We start from the raw sequence: 20078 nt of genomic DNA on the forward strand, positions 1-20078 counted from the left end.
CATAAATGTAGATGTTAGAGTACATTCACTGTGGCAGTATTCTTTCCCTCACTCCTTCCCCTCTTTCACCATGGGATTTGGGTGGTTACTCACCTCCCTACTTCCAAATTTTTTCTTCCTCCTCCTCTGTACATACTCTGGAGTTTCTGAGCTTAGGCCCTTGACCTTAGGGACCTTCTAGGAGGCTGCTATTTGTTGGGGACAAGAATGTACTGAAGTTATGGCGCTGGTTGACTCCTTTTATATCCAGACATCTTGAGGTTGGTCAGGGTGTCTGCCAGCTTGAGGAGGAGGAGAAATTTCACAGGTAGTTGAGCCAGCCAAGAGCTTCCCCAGCAGGAAATCCCATCAGTTATGACTGCAGTAGTGAATACCCTTGAACATCTGCATTTGTGGTAGATGTACACAACTATACTTTTCCAGGTCCTGTCACAATTCCTAAGCTATCAATATTATCTAAATCTCTCAAAAAGGAAAGTGGTTTACTTCCTGACATTGTCTAGAACTTGCAAGATTCTAAGAAGAAATCCTTAAGTAAAATGATACTGCAATAAAGCAAGAAAAAAAAAAAACAGGAATTAAAAATAAGGAAAACAGTGCAAGTATCTTCTTCTTCTTCTTTCGGCTTTTCTGGGTTAGGGGTCGCTACAGCAGATCATGTGTCCGCTTATGATTGGCAGTGGAGTTTTACAGTGTCGAGTTGCCAGCCTGGCGCCCAGCCTTCCACAGAAGGCACACACACTCACGCCTAGGGCCAATTTAGAGTGTCCAATCCACCTACAGCATGTCTTTGGGATGTGGGAGGAAACCGGAGCACCCGGAGGAAACCCACTCAACCACAGGGAGGACATGCAGACTCCGCACAGAAGGCACCCCAGCCGAGAATTGAACCGGAGAACCTCTTACTGTGAGGCGACAACGATAACTGCTGCACCACCATGGCCGCCCGAAAACAGTGCAAGTATACTAACCAGAAATTCTGATTTTCTCACACAGCTGTCTGTTATGGTGGCTATGTGAAGAATTAATAAATTAAATAATTGACGTACATAAGTAGACTATAAAAGGTATGATCTTTAATTCTGTTTGTATGTGTCATATAAAAAATATGATTTGACAAACTTTTTAAAGCCCCCTACTAATTAGAACTTATTTAATCACTCTGGTTGCAGATTACTAAGGTAAGGTATCTGATATATAAAGAAACCTACACAAGAGGTTTTTAGCCACACCCTTGGCACTACCATCAGTCCCAGAGTAGGAGAGCAGAGGGCCCAAACTAACCTGCAGGGAACCAGTAGCTCCCTAGATCTCATATAAAGAAAAGTGAGAGGTTTGTGTTATCACTGCTATGCAGCTGATATCCTTTTGTAACTCACCTTCCGTGAGAAGCATGTGATGATACCTGAACTATGCAGGCAGTGCAGACTGTGACACCAGTATATTACAATGACTTGTGGAATATGGGCCAAGAGCTGAACTACAGAGTTTTATATGAGATGGAGCTTATCCAGATCATTGTTTAGAAACTTCAGGTAAAGAGAAGTGACGTAGCTGAAGCAAGAGGAAAAAAGGTGTGCTCTACTATAGAAAAGTCCTGTAATTGAATTAGGTACTTAATCCATGTGATATTCCCTAGATGGGTAGAAGATGACTTGTCATTAGTTGATCCACATTCACAAAATGTTTGCCTCTCATTGAGAAACAATCCAAAATTATTCATCTTGGATATTAAGTCTAGTCCGTTGTATCATAGAGTGTGTAGGGTCAAGCATGCGAGACACAGAGTCCCTTAGGCACATATAACAATGGCTTCTGTCTTCAAGTTATTGAGGTTCTGATGATTTTTTTCTCATGATGTATGTAGTACAGAATGACTAGTAAGGAAACTGACAATCATCATATGCCTCTGAGGAAGGAGGTATATAGTTCTGCATCAGCTGTGTAAAAGTGATACTCAGACACACTGATTTTTCATTTTTCTGGGGAAAATACTAGAATGCTGGTAAATCCCACATTTGTACTGTCTGTGTATTGGAAAAACTTGGAATTATCACGTAATTTGCCATTTCAAGCCATGGCATTCATTCAGCACAACCTATATTTCTCTCTCTTTTTTTAGCACTTATTCTTTGCAACCACTGTACACAAGGGTCTATATTAGATAAAGAAAAGTTTATCTAATCGAACCTAACATCATTGCAAATCCAGGAACTCGAAATCACAATTGTGAGATTGCAGTACAGTGAAGATGGAACTATTTGCCCTTTCCTCACTGTAGTGTGATCTCGGAATATATATTTAACGGGGGGTGTGGGGGCGCAACCCCCCCCCCCCACTATTGCAATTTAGAGTTCCGGATTTTCGATGATCCCAGTGCTCGATTAGATAATCTTTCCTTTATCTCATATAGGCCCTGTACACAAAATCTGTTGTCATTTTGCATATGTACAGATGCAGTAGAGAATTGTGATGAAGCCATTGTAATGAACAGAAATTACACTTAAAAATCTCAAGTATAATTCCCAGATTTCATCTCATGAAATTACAATTTTGTTTTTTGGGGAATCATAAATCTTTGCCCCGGTAATAAACTGGGATACTTACACAATCCCAAACTTACATGCCCAGCCATTCGTGGATTTTGTAAATACAAACAACTTGGACCAGATAGTCCATACCCCAACTAAGGGTACAAACATACTCAACCTGACAGTCACAGACATTGGAGAATGATGTGCATTCCCCCAGTTTTGTATCCTCTCTGTTATTGTCATGCCACAAAGCTGTTTCCTTCGTAATAAAAATCAGTTCTGTGACCATAGCTAAGCCCATAACAGTTAAGAATTACTCTAAGGCAAACTTCCTACTACTAAGTGATAACCTGCCAAAATTTCAAACCCCTCCAAACCCTGAGACCACAGCTGCCCATGCAAAATTGTTCACAGTAGCATTGTACAATCATGTCGATCAATGCATAGATACAGCTGTGCCTATCACAAATAAGCCCAGAACTAACTCAAAAAACAAACTACCTTGGTTGAATTCAAACATAAACAGGTTGTACAACAACAGAAAAAACATAGCCAAGATGAAGAAGTGCTACACCCAGCATGATAAAAACACTCTAATCAATCTAAACAAACAACTAAGAGGATAAGCTGTCTACTAAAGCCAAATTTGAGGTAAAGATAGCCTCCCATGCAAAGGACAGCCACAAGACTTTCTTTAGCTATGTCCAGAACCTCAAAGGCAGCACACAGCAATGTACAGAACTAATTGTAAATGGAGCCTACACAGGGAGCTGGAAGATGTAGCAAATCCGATGACCGACAAATTCAGCTCCAGTTATACCACCCTCTGTCACCTGACCACCCCCAGGAAATACCATCAAACATACCCTCACCCACTAGCACTAGGGAGCAAGTCCTCGATGAACTCTCTAAGGCCAGAAATACTGCATTGATGGTCCCTGATTATATCATGGTATGTCTCCCTAAATAACCTGAAACATGACCTATCTGGACCACTGGAGTCACTGTTTAATTATAACCTTCAGGCAGGCTTTGTGCCATTCAAATGGATCTGCAATGATCATCCCTCTGCACAAGGGTGGGCCATGAATGGACCATAGGAACCATGTCCTCATAAGTCTGACTAGTTTGCTTCATATGCAAATCAATGGAAAGAATTATCATAGAAATGATTAATAAGAATATAGAAAACCTTCAAACAGCGGATCCAACTCTTTTTGGTTTTGCCAAAGGCAGATCGTGCCTACTTATCCTAGTGGATATCTTTGAGAAGGTCACCAAGGCAATGGACGAGGGCAAAATGGTCATACTGCCTACCTTGACCTAGCTAAGGTATTTGATATAGTATCCCACTTGGGCATTTAAACAAACTCACAGATATAGGCATAAACGCCTTTATTACATGCTGGATAGTCAACTGTTTCTCAGATAGGACCCAGGAAGTTAGGATAAGGGGAGACCACCTCCACAGAAAGGCTGGCCAATAGCGGAATACCTTCAGGGCCCTGTGCTGGGTCTAATCCTTTTTGGCATCTACGTCTTAGAAGTCAAGGCCAATGTCAGGGGCCTCTGGCTAACCATGTATGCAGATAATTGCAAACTAGGCACAAGGTGCATAATATACTATTTGGGAAGTCAGCCACCCTAGGAAATTACCTTATCAATAACACACACCTAAGACGAGAACCAGTAGTCAGGGATTCTGGTATGTATACAGATAGAAACCTGGCTTTTGACCAACAATTGTCTAAGGCAGTAAAGAAATCATTCTGTGTTGCTGAACTTATAAGTAAAGGCATGGTATCTAGGTTTAAGGAAGTAATTGTTCCACTGTATTTGGCCCTCACCATGTCCATCATTGAGTATAATGCCCCCTTTCGGTATGTACCTGATCAGGCACATGCGGTAACTGTATCATCCACAGAGATTTCTCTCAAAAAATACAGGGCATAAACAGCGAGTCTATATTAGATAAACAAAAGTTTATCTAATCGGACACTGACATCATCGAAAATCCCAGAACTCTAAATCGCAATTGTGGGGGGCTGTGCCCAACACAACTCCCGCTAAATATATATTCCAACTCCGAGATCGCACTACAGTGAGGAAAGGGCAAATATCTCCATCTTCACTGTAGAGCGATCACACAATTGCGATTTCAAGTTCTGAGATTTCCGATGATGTCAGCGTTCGATTAGATAAACTTTCATTTATCTAATATAGACCCTAAACAGCATATCTTATGCAGATAGCATCAAAGCCCTATCTCTATATTCTGTTTCCTCCAGACTGTTAAGAAGTGACCCCTGCCTGGCATGCAAGGCATCCTTTGATCCCATTCTGATGGACCTTTTACATATATGCAAAATGAATAGCATCAGAATTACACAATCAAGGAATTTAAACTTTCCCTGTGACATAAGTAGGACATGTTGATGGGATAGGTATGTGTCTTAGAGAATTCCCCTTCTCTGGAACTGACTTCCTATCCATGTGAAGCAGAGCTCTTAATTAACTCTGTTCAAGAGAAACCTGGACCAGTGGATGGGGAATAAGAAATATACCCCAAGTCTAGCACCTATGTCTCTAATGGACATAGGCAGCCTGTAAATCTTGCCCAAGCATACATATACCCCTTAAAGTAACCTCTAAGGCACATAAACTTGTGGGATACATTTGGGAAGCCTGGCTAGACTTCCAGAGGAAAGCACATAAACTTCCAGGATACATTTGGGATGCTTGGCTAAGCTTATAAAGGCCCCAGTGGCCATTAGCCTAATGTACACCTATGAACTTTTAACACAATCATCTCGTTTTAATGCTTTCACACAGGTGAAGCATATACATGTTAATAATGGACCCAAAATTAAATGCTGCCACATTCTGCAAACTGTTAGGTAAAACTGTGCATTAATAACATACACTGCATTCTGAAAATATGAAGATGTGCTCATAGGTACTTACTAGGCTGTTAGTATGCGAGGATCTTAAGAAGTCTAGCCTTACATTCCCATTCTGCTGCATTTTTACTGTGTACATTTTACTTAATCTGAAAACATTAGTCTTGTAGTATCACTCACATTAATGAGAGAATTGTGAAGTGCTGCTGGATCTGTGCCTTACAATATACACTTATACTGCATTTTTATTGTTTACTGATTGGATTCCTTGCTAGCTCATTTCCAGTAACTTGTGCTGAGCAGTGCAGCATTGGTTTACAATGCCCAGTATAGACATAGGCCCCTAGAGTTGTAAGCTTACATATAAAACTTCCTCTCCTATTTCCTCAAATAGCTAGCTGAGTGTAGAACAGTTAGTTTGCCTGTTGAAAAGCATTACCTCAAGCGTGTTGCTTTAGAACAGTCTTAGACCTCCATCCCCTGCTTAATAACTCCAAACTGAATTAGTTGCAAAACCCTCTTGCACTTTCCATCTGAAATCACAAAAAACAGGATCCACAGCCATGATTATGCACTTTCCTACTGTCTCTGTAGCCATCCTGAAACCATGTAGCAATTGTTTCATGTTTAATGACAAACACGTTATTCTTACAAAGACTGACACAGTGTGCAAGAGATTTAATTAAACTGTGTATTTGGAGGTAAAGCTCTCGTTTACAGACACTGAAATCTCCAAACAGCTTGCCATTAACACACAAATATACATTACACCGACTACGGATCAGATCCATAAACTCACATATGCTGAGGCTTTTAAATGCAATCTGCTCAAACCTCAGAGGCATCCCTTGTGCTGTCCTCAGCAACCTTCCAAACACTCTACAAACACAACACTACCCAGGACACATAAAACCACATCTCACAATGTCTCAACCTGTAAGTGATTAAGGCAACACAACACAAAATATTGGTCATTGTAGACTCTGTTATGAGAATCACTGTTGCCCAAGTCACCAGGCCAAGCAAGGAGACTGTCATGGTCAGTTGCCTGTCAGGGTCAAGGATCTGCCAGGCACACACACTCAGGATATTGAACCATAAGTACCAGTATGAGTCTGTCATAGTCCATGTGAAGTGTTAATGGTCTGAGATGTACATCCGTGAACTATATGAAAAGAGACCTGAAGGAGCTTTCAAACTGTGTGTTCCAGACAGGTATGAGCCTAGCACTCAGCAGCATTCTACCTTCTCCAAGGATAATATAAAATAAACAGAAGATGACTGACTTTAACAGTTGACATAGTTACTGCTAAGGTTATCCCTCATTCTAAGGGGAGGCGTGATCAGCAGACTACTCTGCGTTGACAGAGATGGTCTGCACCTGTCCCTGCTAGGCTTACAGATATTGGCCAAAACATTATCCACCCCCCCTATAGTGCCTTTTTTTAAGGCAATGCCAATCTGATAAACCTTCTGACGTAGTACATTTTTTTCTAGATAAATTAAAGGTGTTACTGCTCAATGCTAGAAGTTTCAACAAGAAAATCCACTTCCTGGAAGCACGCCTCACCCTGGAAAGTGTTGACATCTATGAAGTTATTGAGGACACGGTTTAAACCAGTGGATGGCATCCCAGCAGTGCAAGGGTATAATGCCTTTCACACATTTAGACATGGTACTGTACAAGAAGGGAAAAAAGGTGAAGGTATATCAGTTTACATAAAAAGTAAATGCACTTCAAGACTGGTCAAATAATATGACACACTTGAGGTACTCCATGGCCAATTAACCTTAGGTAAGGTCCCACACCACATCCTTGCAAGTTCTCCATCTATGACCCAGGATCACCATACCATGTATTTGAATGTACTGGAGTCACTCATCATTCAGCCCAACACCATATTCATAGGTGATTTCAACTATCCCACCATAAACTGGGATACATAGACAACCACTAACATGCAGGCTCAAAGATTCCTGGATTTTATCAATGCAAACACCATAGAACAGCTATTCTGCACACCTACTAGGAGTGCAAATATCCTGGATCAGGTACTCACAAATATGACAGAATGTTGCACTAGTGTATTGTCCTCACTGGTCAGATCAGATGACAAAGCAGTCACCCTTAAAATAAATATAAAGCCCAAACTCCCAACAAACCCCCAGAACCTTTAAGGCCTTTTCCAAGGCTAACTACCTCATTTTAAGAGAAGGCATAGCTAAATTCCAAGCCCCACCAAACTCAGAGAACAACTAGGCCTACGCAAAAGTCTTTACAGAAACCCTGTGCAACATGTAAGAGATTGCATAGAAACAGCAGTACCAAACTGAAATAAACTTGGAACAAACTCCAAAAACAAGCTTCTTTAGTGGTTCCCCAGTATAAAGAGGTTGTACAACAAAAGAAAGAAAATCCTGTCCAAAATTAGGAAGGGCTTTCCCAAAAGACAAAAACTCCTTCGTCAGTCTCAACAAGCAACTCGGGGGACTAATCAAATTATAAACTTTGAGGCAAAAATAGTCCCTCAGGCTAGGGTTAACCATAACGCATTTTTCAGTTATGTACACAGCCTTAAGGGGAACACCCAACAGTGTGCTGAACTAATAGTAAATGGGACTCCCTATACTGAACTGGACTGGAGGATATAGCAAATTTGCTGCCCGATAAATTTAGTTCCAGTTTACCCCCAAGGAAATATCCTCTACCATTTCTTACTCAACTATCACTAAATAACAAGTTCTCAGTTCAATCTCCAAAGCTAAAACAAGTCCTGATAATAACCAGAGATGCTTCATGAATAACTTGAAATATGACCTGTCAAGTGTACTACAATCTCTGTTCAACCATAGAGTCCATACAGGCTTTGTCCCTGGAGAATGGAGGACTGCAACAGTCATCCCTCTACACAAAGGAGGATGATCAACAAACCCAGGAAACTACAGTCTTATAAGTTTGACTAGTTTTATATGCTAGGCCATGGAAATAATTATCGTTGGCCTGTAAACAAAGACAGAGGAAATCTTCAAATGCTGGACTTGTCCCACTTTGGTTTTGTCAAAGGCAGGTCATGCCTACTAAACCTGATGAACTTCTTCAAGAAGGTCACGAGAGCCATGTATGAGACCAAAACAGTAAATAGTGCCTATCTACCTTGATTTGGCAAAGGTGTTTGACACAATGTTTCACTCTGGTATTATAGACAAACTTGTAAATTTAGGCATAAATCCCTGTGTCCCTCGATGGATAGCTAAATGGCTCATGGATAGGGCACATGAAGTTAGGGTGGAGGAAGGCACTTCTACTAACAGAGGTGTATTTTTAGTGATGTTCCATAGTTCTTCTCTTCAGAATATAGTTCTCTGAAGCCAAGGCAAATTCAGAGGGCCTTTGGCTAACTAAATTTGCTGACAACTGCAAGCTGGGTGTAGTCATTCAATCCCCAAAAGATGCAGGTATCCTCCAGGAGGGTCTGACACAGACAGATAATTGGTGCCATAGCCATGGCCTAAAACTTGATATAAAAAATGTGCAATTATACCCTTTGGAAAGATGACCACCCTGCGAATTATAGCATTGATAACACTCCCCTAAGAGTAGACCCAGTGATAAGTTACTTGGGAACTCAGGTTGACAGTAACCTGAACTTTGATCATCATATGTCCATGATGGTAAGAAAATCACAACTTATTAAGTAAGGGCATGACATCCAGACCTAAAGATATCAGAGTCCGACTATACTCAATCTTAATTAAACCAGTAATCTAGTACAATATACCCTTAGGCATGCATCTGACCAGGCACTTGAAGCAGAGCAGCCACAGAGGTTCCTCACTAAAAGAGTACAGGGTGTAAATAACATGTGGACCGCTTCAAAGCCTTGTCCCTGTACTTGATATCCTATAGAGTACTGAGGGTTGATCTATGCCTAGCCTACAAAGCATTCTCCAATCCAACCCTGATGGATCTGCTACAGATTCTCAAAATAAACAGCACTCAAATTAATAGAGCTAAGGATCTAAACCTCATGTATGACATAAAAAAAAAAAAACATATTGAAGGGACAGATAAGAGTCTTAGGGATTACCCTATTCTCTGGAAAAAGCTCCAGATTTGTGTGAAGCAGAGCTCTTCCCTAAGCTTATTTAAATGCAATTCGTACCTATGAATGGGAAATCAAAAATTCACCCCAGCTTTGTCACTTGTGCCCCTTATGGAGAAGGGCAGCTAAGGAACAGGCATAAACTAAAGCCATTCTAGTCTGTGGGCATTAATAAATGGGATAATTGAGGCATGAATGGCTAGGTTCTAGGACCGTTAGCTTAATAACCTCCTATGATCCATGGTAGGCTTTAGCCCTTATATTTTATATTTGAATAACAGAGGCAGGTAGAATAAGGATATCCTGGGACATTTACTTGTTTCTGCTGTCCGTGAGGGACATGAGTGTTAAACTGTGGATGAACTTGTGGTTTCCCATCCATTCATCCAAATTATGTTTGAATAGTGTAAGATAAGTACTTTGCTTTATGTGGAGTGCAAGACAGCTTAATAGAAAAAGTATTCTCTGTGATACATATGTATCCTTCCAACATGTTCTACTTATGTTGTAAAAGAGATTGACATCCTTTGAGTGAATGTTTGCACTACCAGTGGACTTGCAAATGTGTAATAGGTCTGACAAGACAGAGTCTGTTGAGACTCGATATTTAAGGCAAAGGTCATCTCTTAGTAGCCTGTATTATACTGAGAAGAGGGACGTAGCTTTGAGATGGTCTGCATAGTTGTGATTTAGGACCTTGATTTTTTTTTTTAAATGAAAACAGTCCTTCATAAATATTTCAAATTTCAGTAAAGAATGGTTCAAGAGTGGACAATAATTATCAAGAAGGTCTGGATTAAATAAGGACCATATTTATCAAAGCCTCTTAAGTGGTATTGACAAACTACTGGTCCATCTCAGAAGTCTTATAAATAACAGAACCCAGAACCTCAGGATAGGCCAGAACACGCCTGGTTCGGCGAGTCCACCCTACAAAATGTAAGGATTGTATTTAAAACAAGTGACACAGATTGTACATAATCAGGAGTCTGAAACTCATACCAAGAACTCTTCTCAAACTGGTCAAAGCCACGACCATGCAAATACTTCACAGAGATTAAATATGCACAATACCACTGTCTGTTGTCTCACTTTCCCCACTTTCTTTCAGTAGACTTTCTCAGGCTATGTCCTCCTGTACTCTTCCGTGTTCATAAAATTATTTTATGCCTGTCTGCAACTCTTGTACACAACTTTTTGTCAACTATTGTCTTTTCTTTCTGAACATTTCTAACTATTTTTCTTAGCCTATTTTTGGACATTATCTCCACCTACCACCTGTTCCTTGTCCCCACATAAGCCACCCTTTTTTTTTTATATCATCTTTCATTTCAGTCTGATTCAAGGTCCTCCTGGTGTACATACTGCAACTTATAGTAAAAAAATGTTGCATATGTCCACGTAAAAAAGGCACAGTATAACCCACTGTCCTCTACAACCTTAGAAACATTGAGGTAGATAAGACAAATTGTGTTGGTTGACATCGTAGCTTAATAGCCAAAGTACTGAGCTAAGAATAAACATCTGTTATACCTTGCTTTGATCCCCCACAGTTGTCAGCTTCATACTCTATGACTCAGCAGTTTACTTAACTGAGTCACTGCTTCCAGCCTTTCATGAAGGCACACAGTTTTGTCTGAATTACATTAGTAATGCAAGAAAGAGTTAATAAATGCTAGTTATGTCAATAAATATTGTGTTGTTTGACATTTTGTATGACTTATGACACACCTTCCCTGAACTCATGTTTTCTGGTTCCAGACCAGCAGAGAAGAATATTTCAGCCGCCTCCTCCTGATACTAGAAAATGTGTGGTAGCTACAAACATTGCAGCAACATCTCTAACAATCAGTGGAATCAGGTAAGCATCTGGCAGTTGATAACATATTAAGAGTTCATGGTTGTTTTCCTTGTTAATCTGAGTTATCTTGGATAAGTAAATCTGACACAAATATCTAGAGTACAGTTGAAAAGGTAGAGACGTTATGTAGGTTTATTTTGTGAGTATCTGATACTTATTTAATCACCAAACTATTCTATAATTTAGTAATGTATATTGCCTTTCTTTGTGCTGCTAGTTCCCATATTTCTGTCATAGAAGGTCACCTCTATCATTATTAGACATCTGGTTCCTGCCCTTCTGTAGAGTTCTGTGTTAATGCTAGTTACTGTTGCACATCTTAAGACAAGAAGAAAGATTTTATCCAGAAGCAAAACTGATGGAATTGTCTTGTTATAAAATTGTGTTTTCTGTAGGTACATTGTTGATTGTGGCTTTGTGAAACAGTTAAATCACAATCCAAGAATTGGCATTGATGTCCTGGAAGTGGTTCCCATTTCTAAGTAAGTCACTTTCTGTGCTTTGTGTTTTGTGCATCTAATTTTCTATTGGTTTATTATGGCAGAGCTTCACATCCGCAATGATGCAAGACATGGGTCCCTGGCTTAATATACAACATTGATTTTATCACTTAAATTCAAAAGTAACAGTGGAATTAAAACTGCAGGATGAAAACAGTGTTGATAACAATTAGTGACAGGAAAAAAGAGCTGTCAAGTGATATTCTTGTTGCATCATCCCTGAATAACAGTTCTCATGTCTGAAATGGACTATAAAGTTTAAATGGTTATTGAACATTACAGGTTCATTTAGGTAGTTCTGAAAACTTACATAGTCACATAGTATGAAAACATAAGAACCAGGGTTTCAGATGAGTTTAAGTCTAAAAGAGTTGACAATCAAAAAAGGACCTAGATCTGGGACTGCAGTGAAAGACAGGTAGCACCTTTAGATTAAGGTCTAGCTCCTTGCTAACGTCTCCATTTCTGTTCATTTTCACTTTTTTTGTTCTCTGAGCAATCAAACCCAACATAGATGATCTAACCACCAGCAACAAAAGTGAGTCTGTGGTCACACCTCCATGATTCTGTGCCACTGGAGCCCTATTCAGAGACGAACTGAATGAAGAATTACCCAGACAGCCACCCCTGCACAGCAAAACAAGCTGAGCCTTAATCCTAAAACATATTCTGTTTCGTAGAGTGCCACGATAAGGCCCTTCAGTGTCAGAATTTGAACTCAGACTATGTTTTTGCATCTAGGTTATTTTAAGCGCTAATATCAGTCTTGTGAATAAGAGGGTACTGCTTGTGTATAGCAGTGAGAACCGGTTAGTAAGTGTAGTCAGTCTGCAGCAGAATAAACTTCTCTGTGTAACAGCCTTACATAGCCATTATAACTTGATGGTAATTTTGATGACTCCTTCTTGTGGTGAGAGAATTTTTTGCTGCTTAATGTTTACAGAAAGGGCCCATTATTGTTTCAGCAACAATCAAAGGCTGTGAAAAGATATCAGGACTGCGTAATGCCAACATTTTATAATCACAAGAGCTTGAGAAAGGTATCCTGGACATTCCTTCAATTGGATTAAAGTTTTCTCAAAAAGTTGCTTCCAAGAATCTCAGTCTGTACTACTGCACCTCCAGTAATTTCTGAGGCTCTTGGGGACATCTTCCTTAAACTAAAAGTTGTATAGAAACAATGATGTCTTAAGTCATTGCAGGCACTACAGCTTTCCTTAGGGGGTCACCACATAGGATATTCTAGAAGCAGCAACTTGGACTTCTCTTTACACCTTTTCTAGGCACTATAATCTAGGTGTACCCACCAAAGGTAGGGTATAATCTATCTCTACTGTCCTGCAGGGTATTTTATCCTGATTTCATGTGTCCACCCACCTTATTTCTACATGCTTTGAGATTATTCCCAAAATGAGGACTGCAACAGTGCTTACTATGGTGAACATAGTATAACTGTGTTGGGAATGTACAATAAATGTAAATGTTTGACAAGATTCATTGTTGGAAGTCCAGTTACCCTATCACAGTTGTAGTGCACCTTTGGTGCTGTAACTATAGACAGATGATGTAAGTCAAAGTGTGACCCTTCCAAAATATATATATACAATCTACATTATCCACATTTAAAAGAGCAAAATCATATTTTGTGCATTAAAAGTCCCAGAATGTAAAAAAGTTTGCTTGGGAGATGTACTGCTTAACTCCCTAGTTTATTGACTAACAAAGCTAGTTGTACTTTTAAATGTGGATACTATAGATTAGCTAGGTATATTTTGGAAAGGTCATACCTTGGCTTACAGCATTTAGCCAAAGGCACACTACAACTGTAATTCTGAAGGTGTTATTTATGTTGCAACATGTTTGTGCTGTAATTCCTTTTATGTAGGTATGACCTCTAGCATGAATTAACAGAGGATAGCATAACATAAAGTGGATTAAAAAGATTTCTTAAAAACATCAGAATACAAATAGTAGTGATGACTGTAAAAAATCTATTTTATGTGGTAAATCATGCTAAGGGGCATGAATAAATGCAAACATAAAGTGTTTTTAAAATCCAGATCTATTTTAAATAAAACACTGATTTTATGCAGTCTGTTTTTATTTTGGTGATGGCATTTTTTTTAGGTTGATCATGTAACTTTGAGCATAGTCATTCAATTATGTTCACATGTTCTTTTACTATTTAAATGTGCTATGTTTTAGTAGCAGAGAGTTCTCAAGTCTGCTTTACCTGAAGATGCATGTGCTAAACTTAAGTGTTATTAAATTCCTTCTTTGTATTTGTCCAACTGTGGAGTTGTGTTTGTTGGTTTTGAGAGTCTACCTTTTCACTTCCATCATGAACAAAACTGCTTTATGTGGTTCATGGAAGGAATATAATACAAACATTTCTACATCTTCTAGTTCATTTGCTCAGTAAAGACCTACCGGGTAGGGTTGCACACAACAAAATGCACTGAAATTCCAGACTACAGAGCAGCAGACACCCATTACTAGATTTTTTTTAAACAAGAAACATCTTTACATATGACACAGGCAATGTTATATTTGTACAAATGAAAACAAACCATACTGATACAATTCCAGTTACAAACATTATACATTATAAACCATGTTGACATAATTCTAATTTCAAACATTATACATCACTTATAATCTGTCCAGTCATTGTCAGTCAAGCATTACATAACTCATTCAAATCTTGCCTTCTTTTAAACCTTGTTCCTCCTATGCATGTATTGTTCCCATAATTCCCATTTTTTCCTATGTAATTTGCTCTTACCCTTTTCTAAAGACCCCAATTCCAGTTGTTTTATCTCTGTTACTATATACGCTACTTCTAGTAAAGCTAGTTTACACTTTGATTTCCATTTTTTAGTAATTGCTTTTTTGGCAGCCACCATAGTTAAACTCAGCAAGACTTTACTGTGTCTAGCAATTCCTATTCTGTATCATAGCTCAAAAAATCATTCCCTAGTTGTACCAGTTTGCTCACTCACACAGTATCTCTGATACAGCAGTCTGCCAACTCATTACACTCCCAGAAAAAGTTTTCCCAGTTACCTCTTTTTTTCCCCATCATACCGCCAATATTTCCTGTCTACCTGAATCAAAATTCTTTAGAGTCTACTTGGGTGTATAAAAATACCTATGTAAACACTTCCAAGCAAAGATCCAAAATCAGTGATGGTGATGTTATGACACGCGTGTCAAAGGTGACATGCCACAATGTTCTGGGTGAAACACCAGCGTTCACCAACACCTGAGTTACCAAAGAAATGGAATGAACAAACATACAAGAAATATATGACCCTGCATTTATCTATTAAAACTCAGCAACAAAAAAGTCATTAATTGATGTTAATCAAATCAAATGCAATGTGTTCCATATTTTTTCAGTTTAATTAAAATTTACTATTAAAAGTAGGGTAATTTTTGGCGCACTGTTTTGAGCCCAATTATCAGTGCACATATAATTTTCTCTGTTATAAGTCACTGATTTTTCTTTTACTTTTATAATACATAGCAACACACGATTGGACTATATTTTTTTAAATAAATGAATATGTAAAGAATCGTCTCTGTTTTGTTTGGGGGGGGGGGGGCATGCCAGCAGAGTCAAGATAGGCATTTTCCAAATTTTCCAAATTTTTGACACAGAGCACAAAAGGTTCGCCATCACTGTCCTAAATCTTCTAGACTTTGTTGACATAAATATATCCCTCAGTCTTTCTTTGTGAATTGCTTATCCAGTTTTTCTTCCAAATCCTTTCCAACCTCCTCTGACTGATTCTTATAGTTGTCATACAATATTTTATATGCTGTGCTAATTCTTCCCTTTTTAACAGCAGCTTCTGTTCTATATTGACAAGCTAAAAGGGCATTCATGCCAGTGATTGAAATATTTGTATGTATGTATTTATGTATTTCATTCTTTTTGCCTATACTCTGATATCAGTCCTTGATAGGGAAGGCAATCTCTAACCTGCAGTCCAAATAAATTATTGGCGTCTTTCCATTCTGTTACTTTTCCCTCTCTAGTTTTTCCTCTCAATACCTTCATTCCTTTGCTAGTTTTCTCAAATAAATTCTAGCCCCTCCTTGCTTATTGTCTGTATCCCTAATTGCAGTCATCCCTATTGGCAGAATCTCCTTTCTCCATTCCCATGTTGGCTTAGTTCTTAGAATACTTTCTGTTACTTTATGAATATAATATTCTGTATGATTATTGTTATTCTCATTAAAAGTCTGCATCCAAAGTCCCAGTCTCTTCTTGTTTCTTGAGCTTCCCCTTGTTTCATCATCATCCCTTTCCACTTTGAATTATAGTTTTCTGCTTGCGCTACGTATAGGAGCCTTAACTGCGTTGTTCTGAAATACCCCTTTAAATCGCTAATCCCAGCCCGCCCTGCTCTATTGGAAGAATCCGCTTATCCCACTCGACTCTTGCTGTCTTCTCCTCCCTGATAAAATCCTTCAGCACTCTACTAATTGCTGTAAGACTAAAGGGACTAAAAACATTTTAACTGCTTATGTATTACTATCGATATCCATATAACAGAGCTTCCATTTTCTCATAGGAAGGTACTAAGCTATTGGCCCTACGGCCTAAATAAGCCTAGCCAAAAAGGTACCCTGGCTTTCGCCACCCAAGAAAATTATTTTCCTGTGCCCCTGTCGAGCAGAGTCCCAGAGGTGATCCCCGGGGTAAATTTCCTATTTCCCATCCAGTCATCAAGATTTTTCTTGAAGAGTGCTAATGAGGAGCTTTGTTTGATATAGATAGGTAGTTTGTTTCAGAGTATGGGAAGTCTCTGGGACAGGAATCTATCCCTCCAGCATGTTCTGTTTATTGTGGTGACAAGGTTTAGGTCTCTAGAGCGTGTAGCTCAGAGGGATTGGGAATTCTTTAAGTGGAGCATGTCCAACAGCTCTGGGTTTGACATAGCTTTGTATGTTAGGCAGAGATCGCCTCTGAGTAGGCGATATGTGATGGAGTAAAGCTGGAGTTTTTTGAGATGGTCTGCGTAGGGCATCTGTTTGAGGCCGGTAATCCTCTTTGTGAGGTATTTCTGCGGCCTTTCTAGTTGCTGTAGATGTCTTGTTAGGTACATACTAAAAGGGGTGTTGTACTCTATAATGGTTCTAATGAGTGACGAGTAGAGGAGAACAATGACCTCTTTTTTCCTGGATGAGAAACCTTTTGTGATGAGGTCTGCCACATTGAAAGATTTCCTGACTACTGTGGCGATGTGATTATCAAAGGAGAGACTACTGTCCACCTGTGTCCCAAGGTCTCTTATCACACTTTCAGTGTTAAATAGACTACCACCTATGTGGTAGCTCATGGATACAGAGTTTTTACCAAAGGGCATGACAATGCACTGTTTGGCATTGAGCTTGAGGCCATGACTTTGACACCAGGCATCTGTCTCAGTGAGACCCTTTTGTAGGATGTCCACATCGTTAGGAGTTTCGATTATGGCTCCTAGTCTGCAGTCATCTGCGAACTTTGTTAGCCAAAGACCTCCTGTTTAGCCTGTACTTCAGAAAAGTAGATACCAAACAGGAGAGGACACAGGACTGAACCCTGTGGTACTCCACTTGTCACTGGTCTGAAGTCGGATTTGGAGTCTGCTACTTTCATAGTGTGGGTTCTGTCAGTGAGCCAGTTGGCAACCCATCTTGTGACATAGGGATTTATACCTAGTTTAGTGAGTTTATCTATAATTCTAGAGTGGGGGTGGTTTCAAAAGCCTTGATGAGATCTAGATAGGCTGTGTGAATCATCTTACCATCATCTACGGCTTTGGTGACTGCTTCAGAGAAGTCTTACCAGGTTTAGGAGACATGACCTGCCTTTTACAAACCCGAACTGGGTGGGGTCCAGGGTTTGGAGATTACCAATGTATTTATTTATAAGTTCCATGATGATATGTTCCATGGCCTTGCAGACCAAGCTTGTTAGGCTAATGGGGCGGTAGTTCCCGGGGTCAGTGGTGGCTCCCCCTTTGTGGAGTGGGATAACCGTTGCTGTGTGCCATTCAGTGGGCACAAAGCCTGAGGTGAGGCTATGATTGAACATGGTGCTTAGGTGGGGTGCCAGTTCATTCTGTAGTTTGTGCAGAACTCAGCCTGGGATGTTGTCAGGTCCCATGGATGCTGTGTTCTTGGCTTTGGAGAGTGTGGTTTTTACCTGTGCAGCCGTGATTACAGGAACTTTGCATTCTTCCGGTATAGAGATGGACTCTTTGGGGGGGGAGGGGTAAAGTTAGCACTGAACCTATCTGCCAGGATGTTTGCAATATCAGTTGGTTCTGTATATTTAGTGCCATTGTGCTGTAACTCAGAGCAGATCTGAGTTTTGCCATTTGGATTCTTGACATAGCTATAGAATGCTTTGTGGTTGTCTTTAGAATCAGTGGCGATTTTGTTTTCATAACTAGCTTTGGAGGATTTTATGAGGGATCTCAGCTTCTTACTGAGGCTGACCAGGGAGTTCCTCCAATCATGGTGTTTTACTCTTTTTTGCAACAGTTTCTTTCTTCTGTTGTAGAGTTTGTTTATGGCAGGGGACCACCATATTGGCTTCCTTTTTTTTTTGAGGATAGCACCTAGGTTCTGTTAGGGGGATAACACAATCCATGCACTCGTGTAAGTGCTTATAAAGTGCATTTGTGTAGGATTCAGCAGTCGTACCTCTGTTGTCCGTCTGCATGGGTGTTGTGAAGTTTGCCACTTCTGTCTTAAGAGGTATGAAGTTGGCTTTGGGGAAATTTTTTATGGTGGTTTCCCTAATGGAGGGTGGGGGCAGGATGTGGATGTCTAGGGTAATTAGCTTGTGGTTGGATATGACCAACGAGGAATTTTTATAATATCTTTTTCTTAGTTCCCACATATCCTAAACTCCCACACCAGAATCATTTTTAATCCATACTCCTAAGTACTTAATATTATCATGTCTCCATAAATATGAATATTGCTGAACCAGTTCATATGTGGGTACATAAGTTACCACTTTTATCTTTGCTTTAGCTTCATCAATTTTATATACTAGAAAGATTTGAAACCATCTCAAAATGTTCCACAAAACTGTAATGTTCCCTTCTCGTTGCATCAGGTATCAAATAATATCATCTGCAAATAGACCCAGCTTTTCTTGACTACCATACCAATTGTATCCTTGAATTTCTGAGTCCCTTATTGTCTTTTCCAGTCGTTCTAAATATAATGTGAATAAGGGGGAGAGACGACACCCCTGCCTGGTTCCTGTGCTCAAGAAGAAATTGTCAGAGAGGACCCCACCCACTTTCATTTTTGCCTACGATCCATCATATATCCTTCTTCTTCCTCTTCTTCTTTTGGTTTTCCCATGAGGCGTGCCACAGTGGATCACCTGTTTCCATTTCTTCCTTTCCTCTGCATCTTGCCATTACATCACACCAACCACCTGCATGTCCTCTCTAACCACATCCATAAACCTTATCTTAGGCTTCCTCTTTTCCTCTTACCTGGCAGCTTCATCCTTAGCATCCTTTTCCCAATATATCCAGCATCCCTCCTCAGCACACGTCCAAACCAATGCAATCTCACCTCTCTGGCTTTGTCTCCAAACTGTCCAACCTGGGCTGACCCTCTAATATACTTATTCCTAATCCTGTCTACCCTCATCACACCCAGTGCAAATCTTAACATCTTGACTCTGCCACATCCAGCTCTGACTCCTGCCTTTTTGTCAATGCCACGGTCTCCAACCCATGTAACGTAGCTGGTCTCACTACCCTTTTGTAGACCTTCCCTTTCACTCTTACTGGTACTCGTCTGTCACAAATCACTCCTGACACTCTTCTCCACTCACTCCACCCTGCCTGTACTCTCTTCTTCACTTCTCTTCCACACTCACCATTACTCTGAACTGTTGATCCCAAGTATTTAAACTCATCCACCTTCGCCAACTCTACTCCCTGCATCCTCACCATTCCTCTATCCTCCCTTTCATTCACACACACATATTCTGTCTTAGTCTGGCTGACCTTCATTCCTCTCCTCTCTAGAGCATATCTCCACCTCTCCAGGGTCTCCTCAACCTGTTCCCTACTCTCACTACATATCACAATACCATCTGCAAACATCATAGTCCACGGGGACTCCTGTCTGATCACGTCTGGCAACCTGTC

The 20078-nt window shown here is 40.0% G+C and overlaps 1 protein-coding gene across 3 annotated transcripts in view; it reads left to right on the forward strand.

The window, feature by feature from the left end:
• The window catches only part of DHX40 (DEAH-box helicase 40), an 866160-nt gene that overhangs the window by 294773 nt on the left and 551309 nt on the right, over positions 1-20078 (forward strand). For all 3 annotated transcript variants that reach the window (XM_044054528.1, XM_044054529.1, XM_044054530.1), the window contains 2 exons: positions 11299-11398; positions 11794-11880. In XM_044054528.1, coding sequence (XP_043910463.1) covers positions 11299-11398; positions 11794-11880 — 187 coding nt within the window. The remainder of the gene's footprint in view (positions 1-11298; positions 11399-11793; positions 11881-20078) is intronic.

Source organism: Protopterus annectens, chromosome 13.part0, assembly GCF_019279795.1.
Source record: "Protopterus annectens isolate FY-2018-M chromosome 13.part0, PAN1.0, whole genome shotgun sequence".
Lineage (NCBI taxonomy): Eukaryota > Metazoa > Chordata > Ceratodontiformes > Protopteridae > Protopterus > Protopterus annectens.